The sequence below is a fragment of the Lolium perenne genome, chromosome 3 (assembly GCF_019359855.2).
Source record: "Lolium perenne isolate Kyuss_39 chromosome 3, Kyuss_2.0, whole genome shotgun sequence".
Lineage (NCBI taxonomy): Eukaryota > Viridiplantae > Streptophyta > Magnoliopsida > Poales > Poaceae > Lolium > Lolium perenne.
The window spans coordinates 210169141-210184670 of NC_067246.2; the positions used below are offsets into that span (position 1 = coordinate 210169141).

At 45.8% G+C, this 15530-nt stretch overlaps 2 protein-coding genes across 2 annotated transcripts; one reads left to right on the forward strand and one right to left on the reverse strand.

Moving 5' to 3' along the window:
• The first annotated feature begins 276 nt into the window (after positions 1 to 276).
• LOC127338518 (cold-regulated 413 inner membrane protein 1, chloroplastic) lies at positions 277 to 2257 on the forward strand. Its single transcript, XM_051364599.1, has 6 exons — positions 277 to 572; positions 744 to 863; positions 1046 to 1141; positions 1265 to 1329; positions 1541 to 1610; positions 1750 to 2257. The coding sequence occupies exons 1-6, from the start codon at positions 424 to 426 to the stop codon at positions 1913 to 1915; spliced, it is 666 nt and encodes a 221-aa protein (XP_051220559.1). The 5' UTR covers positions 277 to 423; the 3' UTR covers positions 1916 to 2257.
• A 3648-nt stretch (positions 2258 to 5905) lies between these two features.
• Positions 5906 to 8169, reverse strand: LOC127343219 (L-type lectin-domain containing receptor kinase SIT2-like). The gene has a single exon (XM_051369336.2). The coding sequence runs from the start codon at positions 8116 to 8118 to the stop codon at positions 6034 to 6036; it is 2085 nt and encodes a 694-aa protein (XP_051225296.1). The 5' UTR covers positions 8119 to 8169; the 3' UTR covers positions 5906 to 6033.
• Positions 8170 to 15530: the final 7361 nt, after the last annotated feature.

Consider the following 15530-nt stretch of genomic DNA (forward strand, 5'->3'; position numbering starts at 1 on the left):
AATTTCATTTTCCTTTGAGGTCCTCTATGTGTCATGTAATCCTGCGGCTCCTATTTAATGCAGTTTCCAGGTCCTTCGAGTTACATCCTGTGTAAGAAAAAAACACTAACCATCAATAATAGATAACAAGGCCCACACAGAAGCCCACAGCCCGTGAGGCCGCACCAGTCCACCGCCCACGCGGTTCAGCTCAACCGAGCCGTGAAGGCCTCACTGTCACTGGTCACTGGTCAGTGTGCTGAGCGAGCATTTGGCAACGCGCGGCAAAGCCTCGGCAGTCGCCACGTTGCCTCTACAGAGCAACCAGCGCCCCGCCGAGCACGGATCACTACCGAATTCATTCATCGCGGCTAGTCTAGGTTGAGCAGGGTGTACAGTGTGACCTCCAATCATCCACGGGCACCCATCTAATCCACCTCCGAAATGTCCATCTCCCTCCGCCTCGCCGTCCCGCCGTCGGCGCAGCCCCCCACGCTACGCCGCCGGCAACTGAACCCGAGAGCCCGCTGCAGCAATGCCGTCGCTGCAGCCATTACGCCGGTTGCGTCGTTACGGCCGCCACGCGCGCTCAGGTTAGGTCCTATCGAGTTGTACTACTATGTGTCGCGCGCACGGCTTTCATCTGCGTCGAGTAGCTCGCCAACAAAACGCCGCATAGCTCGCATCGCCGGGGGGTTTAATTTGGTTGGATCACAAGAAGACTAGACTTGCGGACTCATCATGGGTTTTCTGGCGATCTGCAGGGGAGCCGCGCCTCGACCGTCGGGCGCGTGGTGGCGCCGCCGGGGAGACGCCGCCGTGTGCTGCGCGTCGGCGCACGTCAGCGCCGAGACTATGCAGTGGGTGTCCGTCGGGGCCGCCGCGTGAGTACTGAAATGAAGCCAACCTTAGCATTCCTTTCTATGTGCACGCCTACATGTTCATTACCAGTTGTAATTACACGAGTCTATCTGTTTGTGAACAGAAATAAGTTATAAGTTACTGCAATCTGTAGACTGTACAGATCTGATTCTAAGACGGGATGTGTTGTTTTCGTCCTGTGCAGTTTATTGATGCTTGCTAAGGGCACATCCGTGCACAAATCCTTCCTTGTCCCTTTCGTTGCTCTACAAGCACCTTCTGAAGTCATCACATGGATCAAGTAAGGTGCCAGCATTTGGAAGAAAATAAGAATCAGAGTTTTTCACTTGCGCCGTTGCGCATTTGTTGTATCGTACTATCTGCTGAGACGAGCTTAATTTGTGATATCAACGTTCATTTTCAGAGGTGACTATGGTCAATGGACCGCATTTCTTGGGCTTCTTCTGCGTCTCCTGTACTTCATTCCAGGTATAGGAGTAGAGTAACAAAGTTACTGATGCAGATATTATTTTACAGTTCCTTTCTCCAGCTACAGGGAACTTTTCGTTAGGAATTTGTTAGGCATACCCATTTGTTATCATGTTTTTTTGATGATACTCTGATTGGCTTTCGCCAGCACCGGTTTGAAAAAGTCTAGATGCATGACTTTGCCATACTATCTGCATTTGTAAAATTGCAGGTGAACTGGAGCTTCCGTTGTCGACGATGCTGTTCGTTAGCATAGCTCCTCGCCAGTTTATGAACTTGAGGTATACGAGAGATTGTACTTACATCTGAAGAACTTCAGAGTTCTGACGTGTAGAGTTGCGGTTAACGTTTTTGTATACCACACAGTGCGTGCCAGTTGGATGAATGATTTCTAACATAACTTGTGTTATCTTGTGACAGGGGGACTCAAGACTCGGTAATATTGTCATTGATGATTGCAGCTTATCTCGCGTTCCAGCATTTCAGTGGGGCCGGAAGTGTTAGGAAGGCCTTCGATCGTGGAGCGATAGTTGCAACCTTGTCCATCATCTGCATCACGCTTATCCCTCTCCTGTTATTGTTCTAATTAATTCCTGTTAAGGCGCTGAAGCTTTGCTTGACACAACTTGTGGAGATGTGGAGATAGAAGTGCCGGAGGCTACGAACCTGCAGAAAAATAAGGAAATTACATAACCCTGTGCTGCAAGATCCTATCATTACTTGCAGCCTTTTTCTGGTTGAAAGCGGCTTATGATTCACCTGCTGGTTTAGGCCCTTTAAGCATTTCATTTATTATGATATAAAATGGTTAAAGGTTTCAACGCAAGGTTCAGTATAGTTTCTCATTTATGCCTGGCTTGTTTTCTGAGAGAGAAATGTAATCTATGTTAACAGATTCTTGCTTCCGATTTTTTCGAAGCAGTGCTGAGATGTCTGTGCCGCTGTGGAACGCTAAGTTTTCAGATATTTGGAATAGAACATGGTACCAGAACCAGATTCTGATGTTTTGGGGTATCTGACTATAGTAAACAATAGTCAGATATACAGGAACTCAGAGAGATTCCTGAACATTTTCGGAAAAACAAAGTAAAACTCTGACTATACCAGCAATATGTCTTGAAATCAGATTCTGATGTTTTGTGGTAGTTATCGATATACAGGAACCCAGAGAGATTCCTGAACATCTTCGAAAAAACACAGTAAAACTCTTACTATACCAGCAATATTATGATGTTAGTGTGCTCTCTTTATATCCGATATGTTGTTAGCTTATTATGCAGCCGTAGTAGTAAAGAAGAAGCAAAACACACCATATAAGCCAAGAAATATCTCAACCAACTATATGAGTGGAGATTTTTGGCTCTGGGGGCTCAAGTGATCCCTGTTGTTACTCCCTCCAAACTTTGTACTAAATTCCCGGCATTTATTACGGATATGAGGGAATACGTTTTAAAAAAGAAAAGTTTTCTGCTTGTAGTCGCTTAAAATGATCTACCGTACGGTGTCGGACTATGCATGATAGACTCTTACCTAATGTTTCCGTGTAGAAGTTAAGTTAGCAAATGTACTGAAATCAACATAGCATATTGAAACTATTAACTGCATCTCATATACAAACCTTATAAATTCACCAATCAGTCGTCCTACGCATCTTAAATAATTTAAAAAGAAATTCCAAAGTGTATTTTGCTTTGTTGTATACTAATACCAGTACTTTCTGAAATCAATTGTAAGCAATATCTCAAATTAATTAACACAGAGACTCATTTAGTTGGGCTGACTGCAACAAGATGGACGTCAGAAATATACGAGTATGTTTTATCCACCAAAACCAAAACACAATGTTACTTTTGTTTGGAAAGAAATATAAGGACTTGTCTCCCCATCACCTCTGGTCAAACAATGTCATTTTCTACACCTCGAAATTCTGTGGATAAGGCATCACTACACACAATAAATTTGCACCAAGTGTTCCTTCCGCAAACTGACATCCTCCAATATACATTGACACTACCCTGACAACAACTAGTTATTAGTATATCTATCAAAGTTTAAAATAGCGGACTACGCTTCTCAGCGGAGTTAGTTTCTAGGCGCTACGGAATCTATAACGGAGCTAAGTTGTTTAGCGTTTTTCTACAAAACAAGAAAACTTCTAAAAAAAAGCACCAAATATTCATATTATTTATAAATATGACATGAAATTCAATAATACAAACTTGTACTCAACAATCATGATGATTGTAATAATAAAAGTAGTGCATAAATACATATTACATAAGTAGGTATAACTTTTAAATTTAAATTTTAAAATATTTAAGCTTAACGGAGAAATAACGCTATTTTGGCCCTATTTAGCGTTTTAGCGCGATTTAACAAGCTATTAGCGAGAGATTCTATTTAGCGCTAAAAGTGGTTATCTTTAGCGGGAGTGTTGTGAATCCACTATAGAGATGCTATAGCGACGGGATAGCTAGCTATTTAATACTTTAATCTCTATATGTTTGGGCGATTGCCGTTATTTGGTCGCTATGATTATGCAGAATTGAAAAGGTTTTTAATAATAAGTGGTCTTCTCTTATGCAGGTCATCACCCGTTGCACAGCTATACTTTGTGGTCACCTCTACAACATGTGGAGAATCACGACCTCTTTACGGAGGTGCCTACAAGGTTGGAAGATATTGTCAGGGATATTTTATCCAACATGAATGGCAGCGTGATCTATGGATTGGCCCTCCTTCGTCATAGATGTGTTTTACTATTATTTTTTCGATACTTTTCGAGAACAGCAGTATGATAGATATTTGTACCTCTTTGTACGGTTGTGTTCATTCTAGCTATCCAGAGGCCAGTGTAATACTTCCTGAATAACAAAACCGCCCATTATGGAATTTTTTTGGGGCATTCCGTTCTTTTGAGCTTCTCCCCACCTTGTATCATTGAGTCTTATTACGTATCATCTTGTTTCAATGTGTTTTAGAATTCAAATTTGAGTTTTATCGAAATAAAACGTTTTTCGGTTTGTTTGAAAGATATAACGAAAAGAAATATACAGATTCAAACGAAGTATTAATCGGATATACATGTCAACAAATATGGCTATTTCAAATTCGATACAAGAAATTAAATCAATATATTAAACAGGAAAGAGTACTATTATGGGGTAGCCTACAGATTCCCTCAATTTTTTTTTTGTGAAACCCAGTACAGACACAGACGCTCACACATCCATACATACACTCATCCCTATGAACGTACACACGCACACCCTACCTCTATGAGCAGTTTCGAGAGACTGAGTCCAAAAAACTGAATCGACGGGTCTGGAGATTGACGAAGTCACCACGGACGCCTGGCTGTCGACGGAAACGTTGAATATTTTGTATTTTTTTGAAATTCAATATATATTAACCCGAGTCAGCAAGTCGCCTCATTAAAAATCTTCCAGTCCCCGTAGGTACCCTGGTAAAGAAAAGAGTACGTAAGAAACTTGCTGCTCCACATCATAGTACTGTCAGGAGAGGAGAGATGATAAAGCTAGGGAGTTCATCGACCCAATTACAGGATATTCTAGTATTAAGACTATTCCTAGCAATTTCATGAGCAACAGTATTAATCTCTCTCCTACAATGAGTAAACTTCACATGTCCAATATTTGCAGCTTGCTCAAAGATATCAGCATAAATGGCCGTTGCCTCATTCCAAATTCTTTCTTCTCCTGTGCAAAGTTGGATAACCTCAATTGAGTCAGACTCCACTTCAACAGAGTTGCACCCCATGCGGTTCACCATTCTAAGCCCATGCAAAACTGCCATCGCTTCGGCCATCGCCACGGAGCTCACATGCGGTATGAATGTTGAGGATGCCGCCACACAGTTTCCTTGGGCATCACGGAGAATTGCACCAGATGCACCAGCGTGTTCGACGTCGAAGTATGCCGCGTTGACATTCAATTTCAGATTCCGGGCCAGAGGTCTTGTCCAAGTGTATTTCTTTGCAGAATTCAGTGGGAGTAAGGATCTTCTTGCATTCGCCGTAATAGCCCTAATCGAGCTGACACACTGCTGAATAGGAGATATCAAAGTGTCAAATCTAGGATTTAAACTCTTGTGAGTTGCGGGTGCCACGGCCCACCTAACCATCCAATCCCTCAAATCCTAATCTCCAAGCAAATGAAGGGTCGATCTGTGCACGGGACCTCCCGTGCACGGAAGAACGCCTCTCTCTCTCCTCTAGCGGGAAGTACCTGGGCAAAACTCGGGCCGGGCCGGGCTTCGGGCCAAGCCCGAACGTAAAAAGCCAAGCCCGAGCCCGGCCCGGCCCGATCGTCGGGCCTATAAATTAAGCCCGAACCCGGCCTGAACAGGCAAAAAGCCCGGCCCGGCCCGAGAAGCCCGGCCCGAACCTGCCTAAAGTGCGAAAACTGCAAGCCCGAGCCCGGCCCGGCCCGACATTCGGGCTCAAAATACAAGCCCGAACCCGGCCCGAAGTGCAAGCCCGATCCGTCCCGGCCCGGGATTTTCGGGCCGGGTCGGGCTGGGTCGTCCGGGCCGGGCTGCCCATGCCCAGCTGTAGCGGGAACGATCAGCTTGTTTCTGCTCCCATGATGCACCTTTTTGTTCGTTTAAACAGAGTACTACTCAAATAAACAGGGTTCATAACTTGGTGACATCCGATCAACAACTCAAGTTGTAATATCAATATCATCTCCCCCCGGAGAGGCCACTGGTGGTGCCCATGGTCAGCATCGTGGAAGACGATCGATCCGAAGCGGACACGACGAACGAGTCAAACCCTTCACTCTGCAGCAGGGCTAGCATACTGAAGGTCATCTGCGTGGGCGTCAGCTCGGGGAACGGCATGTCACCTTCTAGATACTGCATGACCTGCCGCATGCCAGGCCTCGCGCCGGGCAACGGGTGCGAGCACATCAGTCCCAGCTTGAGCGCCATGACCACCTCGTCGGCGTCATAGTCGCCGCCGAGCCTCGCGTCGACCACCTCGAGGAGCGACTCCTTCTGCCAGTGCCCGAGCACCCAGTCGACCAGCATGAGCCGGCCGTCATCCATGGTCTGCTCCACGGGCCTCCGGCCGCAGGCCACCTCGAGAATGAACGCGCCGAAGGCGAATACGTCGGTGAGCGGCGAGGCCTTCCCCGTCCGAGCCAGCTCCGGCGCGAGATACCCCATGGTTCCGACCACGTGCGTCGTCTGCGGGTCTTGGCCGTGGTCGTACAACCTGGCGAGGCCGAAGTCGCCCAGCCGCCCGTTCATGTCGGCGTCCAGGAGAACGTTGCTGGCCTTGATGTCCCGGTGTATGATCACCTGCTCGAACTCCTCGTGGATGTACAGCAAGCCCGACGCGACGCCCTTGATGATCCGGAACCTCTGCGCCCAGTCTAGCGTGGCCGGCATGTCCTTGCCGCTGTAGAGGTACTTGTCGAGGCTGCCGTTGGACATGTAGTCGTAGACGAGGAGGAGCTCGCCTTTCCGGCGGCAGTAGCCGAGCAGCTGCACGAGGTTGCGGTGCCGGAGGCGGCCAATGGTGACCACCTCGGCGATAAACTCCTTGATGCCCTGCCTCGAGTCGTGCGACACCTTCTTCACCGCCACCTCCAGCTTGGACTTGGGGAGCACCCCCTTGTGCACCATCCCGAACCCGCCGAACCCCAGCAGCGTCTTGTTCTTGAACCCTTCCGTGGCATGGAACAGGTCCTTGTACGAGAACCTGTGCGGCCCGAACTCCGACTCCCAGTCCTCCCGCACCTCCGCGTACTTGGACCGCCGCCGGACGAGCAGGATAACAGCCGCGACCACGCCGAGGACAAACGCCGCGGTGGCTACCGGCAGAACGATTCCTAGTAGTAGTACCTTGGTACGTGCCTTGGCGCCGAACAGCGGCAGCTTCGGCAGGCTGCCGATGTCGATCGGGGGGGCAGGGCCGTCCATGGCGAAGCTCCAGCCGAGCAGATAGTGGCGCGAGTCCACCGTCCCCGTCGACGAAGAGAAGCCGGCGTACGCTGGCTCGACGAGCACTCCAGAGAGGTTTTGCCTGGCTGACACCAGGGGCGTCGAAGGCTTGGCACCGTTCTTCAGGGGAGCCAGGAACACGTTGATCTGCGTGGAGTCGCTCTCGTAGTCCACCCACACCTGCATGGCCTTGCCGCTGATCAGGAGCAGGTCCCGCAACGCGCCGGTCTTGTCGTCGTAGTAGCCGGCGGGCTTGACGGCGATAGAGTGGAGACTGTTGACGTCGATGCCAACGTGGTTGTCGTTGGGGTCACCGAACTCTTTGTTCTGGATGGTGTCGAGCTCCACGCCGAAGATGTTGTTGGTGGCGTTGCCGTTGTTCTCGCTGTTGAGGAGGCCCAGGTACTGGCTAGGCATCGCGGTGGAGAAGTTGTCCTTCCCGACGAAGAAGACAATGCCGTGGCCGCTCAGATCGGAGTGAGGGGGGATGATGCCGAACACGAAAGACGCCGAGAAGGAGCGCACCACGCCGCCCGGCGACCTCCACAGTCGTAAGGGCGTCCGGTGGACCGCGTGGCTAGAGAGCTGGGCCGTGTCGTTGGTCAGCTCGAGGAGGCCGCTCGACGTCACCACCGCATTGCCGTCCAGCGACAACGACGCGTTCGAGCCGGTGAAGCCGGAGTAAACGAATTGCTCGTCGTCGCCGGCGCCGAGGACGGCAACGCCGAAGGCAGCAAGGAGGAGGCCCACAACGGGGAATAAGCGGAGATTCTCCATGCCAGCCACCCCCACTATAGCAAATAGAGGACCGTGGTGCATGAGCCAGGTGATATAGTTTGCAGCTCGGCGTCGGAGCTAGCAGCTGCCAACCTGCCATGTCACTGTTAGTGTCCGGCTACTATTCTGCATGCGCGCTTGACTTGGGTGCTGGGGTCTTCGCCGCGCGCAGCTGCGGCCAATCACGCCCGCCTTGTGCTGTGTCTAGAATCAAGTGATTAGAACGTGACATCTATCTTCGTCCTGTCAATTTGGTCCAAGTCTGAAGTTTCCAAAGCCTGGTGCATACATGCCCGCCAATCGCGATGAACTGACACGGACATTTGCCGAGGAATGGCCAAAAACTGCAGACAAGAGCAAGAAAGCTTGCGTCCGCCACATTTTTTTCTTTCGAAATGGAGTACAAAAAGACTCGAAGCCACCTCATAAGACTACAAACATAGATAATGAGTGAAGATCATACCATCAATTTGGTCCAAGTCTGAAGTTCTTTTTTTGAGAACACGCAATGGAGTGCACGCCATTGTATTAAACTAACAAGAAACACCATAGAATGGGGAGGTGGCAATTTGGCTCATGGGAGCAAATGCTCTCGTTATATAAAATAATTAGAAAACAATTTAAAAATGTTAAAAAATTCGGATATAAATTTGTTGGTGTACATCGTGACATTCTACGTTAGTGCACAAATTTTCGTGGAAAAACAACATTTGATATGGCATGTACAAAAAAGACAAAAAAATATCATGTACGTAGTCGTGTTATAGCATCAAAACTTGTCTTTTTTACAGGAGCCACAATTGTTTTTAGTTTTTTTTTTGAAAACTTGTGTACCAACATAAAATGTTTAGATGTACATGTAAAAATTTAGTTTAGAATTTTTTGACACCTTGAAATATGGATTCACATAATGGGAGCATATGCTCATATGAGCCAAAGTGCATTTCCCATAGAATGGCTACAACACCACACATGTCTTTCGGCTTACAACACACTCCTACAACAACGACAAGCTCGCCTTGCCCAACCTCAACCCAAAAATGGGGAGTAGGCGGGGCACATACTCTCTAGACAGCGTCACAGCCAACACCCACCAATCACCACAGCACGACCAACAACCAAAGTTGCCCAGTGTTGGAGATATGCCCAAGAGGCAATAATAAAAGTGGTTATTATATATCTTTATGTTTATGATGAATGCTTATATACCATGCTATAATTGTATTAACTGAAACATTGATACATGTGTGATATGTAAACAACAAAGAGTCCCTAGTATGCCTCTTAACTAGCTTGTTGATTAATGGATGATTAGTTTCATAATCATGAACATTGGATGTTATTAATAACAAGGTTATATCATTGTATGAATGATATAATGGACACACCCAATTAAGCGTAGCATAAGATCACGTCATTAAGTTATTTGCTATAAGCTTTCGATACATAGTTACCTAGTCCTTATGACCATGAGATCATGTAAATCACTTATACCGGAAAGGTACTTTGATTACATCAAACGCCACTGCGTAAATGGGTGGTTATAAAGGTGGGATTAAGTATCCGGAAAGTATGAGTTGAGGCATATGGATCAACAGTGGGATTTGTCCATCCCGATGACGGATAGATATACTCTGGGCCCTCTCGGTGGAATGTCGTCTAATGTCTTGCAAGCATATGAATAAGTTCATAAGAGACCACATACCACGGTACGAGTAAAGAGTACTTGTCAGGATACGAGGTTGAACAAGGTATAGAGTGATACCGATGATCAAACCTCGGACAAGTAAAATATCGCGTGACAAAGGGAATTGGTATCATATGTGCATTGTTCATTCGATCACTAAAGTCATCGTTGAATATGTGGGAGCCATTATGGATGTCCAGATCCCGCTATTGGTTATTGGTCGGAGAGAGTACTCAACCATGTCCACATAGTTCACGAACCGTAGGGTGACACACTTAAGGTTTGATGTTTGGTAGAACTTGAATATGGAATGAAGTTCGAAGTATTGTTCGAAGTTCCGGATGGGATCCCGGACATCACGAGGAGTTCCAGAATGGTCCGGAGAATAAGATTCATATATAGGAAGTCATTTTATAAGTTTGAAAATGATCCGGTGATTTTACGGAAGGTTCTAGAAGGTTCTAGAAAAGTCCGGAAGGAATCACTAAGGAAGGAGGAGTCCCGGAGGGACTCCACCTCCCCATGGCCGGCCAACCCTAGAGGGGGGAGTCCAAGGTGGACTCCACCTAAGGGGGCCGGCCACCCCCCCACATGGAAGGGGGGAATCCCACTTTTGGTGGGAGTCCCACCTTGGGTAGGTTTCCCTACTACATGGAAGGTTCTTGTGTTGGGGTCTTATTCGAAGACTTGTAGTCCAACACTTGGGGATCCACCTATATAATGAGGGGCATAGGGGAGGGGGCCGGCCACCACAAGCCATAGCTTGGCCGCACCCCCTTAGTGGCCGGCCACCCCTCTCCCAAACCCTAGCCGCCCCCCTCTCCTCTACCTCTCCCGCACGCTTAGCGAAGCTCCGCCGGAGTTCTCCATCGCCACCGCCACCACGCCGTCGTGCTACCGGATTCAAGGAGGAGCTACTACTTACGTTGCCCGCTGGAACGGGGAGAAGGACGTCGTCTTCATCAACACCTAACGTGTGACCGAGTACGGAGGTGCTGCCCGATTGTGGCACCGTGATCAAGATCTTCTACGCGCTTTTGCAAGCGGCAAGTGATCGTCTACCGCAGCAACAAGAGCCTCATCTTGTAGGCTTAGGAAATCTTCAAGGGTGAGTCTCGATCATCTCCTCGTTGCTCCCGTCTTCTAGATTGCATCTTGGCTTGGATTGCGTTCTCGCGGTAGGATTTTTTTTTTGTTTTCTATGCAACGAATCCCTACAGTGGTATCGGATCCGTGTCTATGCATAGATGGTTGCACGAGTAGAACACAATGGTTTTGTGGGCGTTGATGCTCTTGTTGTCTTTAGTTTGAGTACTTTGCATCTTTGTGGCATAGTGGGATGAAGCGGCTCGGACTAACTTTACATGACCGCGTTCATGAGACTTGTTCCTCGTTCGACATGCAACTTGTATTGCATAAGAGGCTTTGCGGGTGTCTGTCTCTCCTACTATAGTGAAGATTCAATTTACTCTTCTATTGACAACACTAGTATCACCGTTGTGGTTCATGTTCGTAGGTAGATTAGATCTCTCTCGAAAACCCTAAACCACGTAAAATATGCAAACCAAATTAGAGACGTCTAACTTGTTTTTGCAGGGTTTGGTGATGTGATATGGCCATAATGTGATGATGAATATGTATGAGATGATCATTATTGTATTGTGGAACCGGCAGGAACCTTATGGTTGTCTTTAAATTTCATGTTGAGTAGTATTTCAAAGTAGTTGTAATAGTTGCTACATGAGGTGAACAACCATGAAGACGGCGCCATGGACCTTGACGCTACGCCGACGATGATGGAGATCATGCCCGAAGATGATGGAGATCATGTCCGTGCTTTAGAGATGAAGATCAAAGGCGCAAAGATAAAAGGGCCCTATCATATCACATATGAACTGCATGTGATGTTAATCCTTTTATGCATCTTATTTTGCTTAGATCGAGACGGTAGCATTATAAGATGATCCCTCACTAAAATATCAAGATAATAAAGTGTTCATCCTTAGTAGCACCGTTGCCAAGACTTGTCGTTTCGAAGCATCTCGTGATGATCGGGTGTGATAGAATCAACAAGTGCATACAATGGGTGCAAGCCAGTTTTGCACATGCGGATACTAAGGTGGCCTTGACGAGCCTAGCATGTACAGACATGGTCTCGGAACACGTGATACCGAAAGGTAGAGCATGAATCATATGATTGATATGATGAACACTTTGAGTGTTCGCCATTGAAATTACATCTTGTCTCGTGATGATCGGACATAGATGTGGTGGATTTGGTTCGTGTGATCACTAAGACAATGCGAGGGATATTGTTTTGAGTGGGTTCACCTAGATTTTTAATTATGTTGAATTAAATTTGAACTCAATTTGTCATAAACTTAGTCTAAACTATTGCAAATATATGTTGTAGATATGGCGTCCCCAATCAATTTTAACCAGTTCCTAGAGAAAGAAAAGCTTAAGAGCAACGGTAGCAACTTCACCGACTGGTTCCGTCATGTGAGGATCTTCCTCGCTGGCGGAAATCTGCAATATGTGCTTGATGCACCGCTAGGTGACCCTCCTGCAGAAACTGAAACCGATGAACTAAAGAATGTTTACGCGACTCGGAAAGCTCGGTACTCTCAAGTTCAGTGTGCCATCCTGTGCAGTCTGGAAGCCGATCTTCAAAAACGTTTTGAGCACCACGATCCTCATGAGTTGGTCAATGAGCTGAAATCTATATTTGAAACTCATGCGGCCGTGGAATGCTATGAAGCATCGAAACACTTCTTCAGCTGCATGATGGAAGAAGGCAGCTCCGTTAGTGAGCACATGCTCGTTATGACCGGGCATGCGAAGAAACTCAGTGACTTGGGAATAGTGATTCCTAACAGACTGTGGATTAATCGTATCCTTCAATCACTGCCACCAAGTTACAAGAACTTTGTGATGAACTACAATATGCAGAACATGAACAAAGAGTTACCTGAACTCTTTGGCATGCTAAAAGCTGCTGAGATTGAGATCAAGAAAGAGCACCAAGTGTTGATGGTCAACAAGACCATCAGTTTCAAGAAACAGGGCAAGTCTAAGGGAAAATTCAAGAAGGGTGGAAAGAAAGCTGCCACGCCTCCTATGAAACCTAAGAACGACCCTAAGCCTGATGCTGAGTGCTATTACTGCAAGGAGAAGGGACACTGGAAGCGTAATTGCTCCAAGTATCTGGCTGATCTAAAGAGCGGCCTTATCAAGAAGAAGAAAGAAGGTATATCTGATATACATGTTATAGATGTTTATCTCACTGGTTCTCGTACTAGTACCTGGGTATTTGATACTGGTTCGGTTGCTCATATTTGTAACTCGAAACAGGAACTAAAGAATAAACGAAGACTACTGAAAGATGAAGTGACGATACGCGTTGGAAACGGATCCAAAGTCGATGTGATCGCTGTCGGCACACTTCCTCTACATCTATCTAGCTTCGGGATTAGTTTTAAGCCTAAATAATTGTTAGTTTGTACCCGCGTTGAGCATGAACATTATATCTGGATCTTGTTTAATGCAAGACGGTTATTCATTCAAGTCTGAGAATAATGGTTGTTCTATTTTTATGAATAATATCTTTTATGGTCGAGCACCTGAAAAGAATGGCTTATTTCTGTTAGATCTCGATAGTAGTGATACACATATACATAACATTGATGCTAAGCAAATTAAATTGAATGATAATTCTACTTATATGTGGCAATGTCGTCTTGGTCATATTGGAGTGAAACGCATGAAGAAACTCCATACTGATGGATTACTTGAATCACTTGACTTTGAGTCACTTGATAGATGCGAAGCATGTCTGATGGGAAAAATGACTAAGACTCCATTCTCTGGTATGATGGAGCGAGCTACTGACTTATTGGAAATCATACATACCGATGTGTGCGGACCAATGAGTGTAGCATCGCGCGGTGGTTATCGTTATGTTCTAACCTTCACAGATGATCTGAGTAGATATGGGTATATCTATTTCATGAAACATAAATCCGAAACTTTCGGGAAGTTTAAGGAATTCCAAAATGAAGTATAAAATCAACGTAACAAGAAGATTAAATTTCTACGATCTGATCGCGGAGGTGAATATCTGAGTTATGAGTTTGGCATGCATTTAAAGAAATGCGGAATACTTTCACAATTGACACCGCCGGGAACACCTCAACGAAACGGTGTGTCCGAACGTCGTAATCAAACTCTCTTAGATATGGTTCGTTCTATGATGTCTCTTACTGATTTGCCGTTATCATTTTGGAGTTATGCATTAGAGACAACCGCATTCACTTTAAATAGAGCACCATCAAAATCCGTAGAAACGACACCGTATGAATTATGGTTTAATAAGAAACCTAAGATGTCATTCCTTAAAGTTTGGGGTTGTGAAGCCTATGTAAAGAAGTTACAACCGGACAAGCTAGAACCCAAAGCGGAGAAATGCGTCTTCATAGGATACCCTAAGGAAACTATAGGGTACACTTTCTATCACAGATCCGAAGGCAAAATCTTTGTTGCTAAGAACGGAACCTTTCTTGAGAAAGAATTTCTCACTAAAGAAGTGACTGGAAGAAAAGTAGAACTCGATGAGATTGATGAATCTTTACTCGTTGATCAGAGTAGCGCAGTACCGGAAACTGTTCCTGTGCCGCCTACACCGGCAACAGAGGAAGCTAATGATAATGATCATGAAACTTCGAACGAGGAAACTACTGAACCTCGCAGATCGACAAGGGAACGTACCACTCCTGATTGATATGATCTTTGTCTAAATGTCATGATTGTGGACAACAATGATGAAGACCCTGCGACATATGAAGAAGCGATGATGAGCCCAGATTCCAACAAATGGCAAGAAGCCATGAAATCCGAAATGGGATCCATGTATGATAACAAAGTATGGACTTTGGTAGACTTACCTGATAGCCGCAAGGCTGTCGAGAATAAATGGATCTTCAAGAGAAAAACAGATGCTGATGGTAATATTACTGTCTATAAAGCTCGACTTGTCGCAAAGGGTTTTCGACAAATTCAAGGTGTTGACTACGATGAGACTTTCTCACCTGTAGCGAAGCTAAAATCTGTGAGGATTTTGTTAGCAATAGCTGCATTTTTCGATTATGAGATTTGGCAGATGGATGTCAAAACGGCGTTCCTTAATGGAGACATTGAGGAAGAGTTGTATATGGTACAACCCAAAGGTTTTGTCGATCCTAAAAATGCTGACAAAGTATGCAAACTTCAGCGTTCAATTTATGGACTGAAGCAAGCATCGAGAAGTTGGAACCGACGTTTTGATAAGGTGATCAAAGACTTCGGGTTTATACAGTGTCATGGAGAGGCCTGTATTTACAAGAAAGTGAGTGGGAGCTCTGTAGAATTCCTGATATTATATGTGGATGACATATTATTGATTGGGAATAATATAGAGCTATTAAGCAGTGTAAAAGATTATTTGAATAATAGTTTTTCAATGAAAGACCTTGGTGAAGCATCGTATATATTAGGCATCAAGATTTATAGAGATAGATCAAGACGCCTAATAGGGCTATCACAGAGTACATACCTGGACAAGATTCTAAAGAAGTTTAGAATGGACGAAAGTAAGAAAGGGTTCTTACCTATGTTACCAGGCAAGGTCTTGAGTAAGACTCAAGGACCGGCTACGGCAGAAGAAAGAGAAAGGATGAGTAATATCCCCTATGCCTCGGCAGTAGGATCTATCATGTATGTCATGCTATGT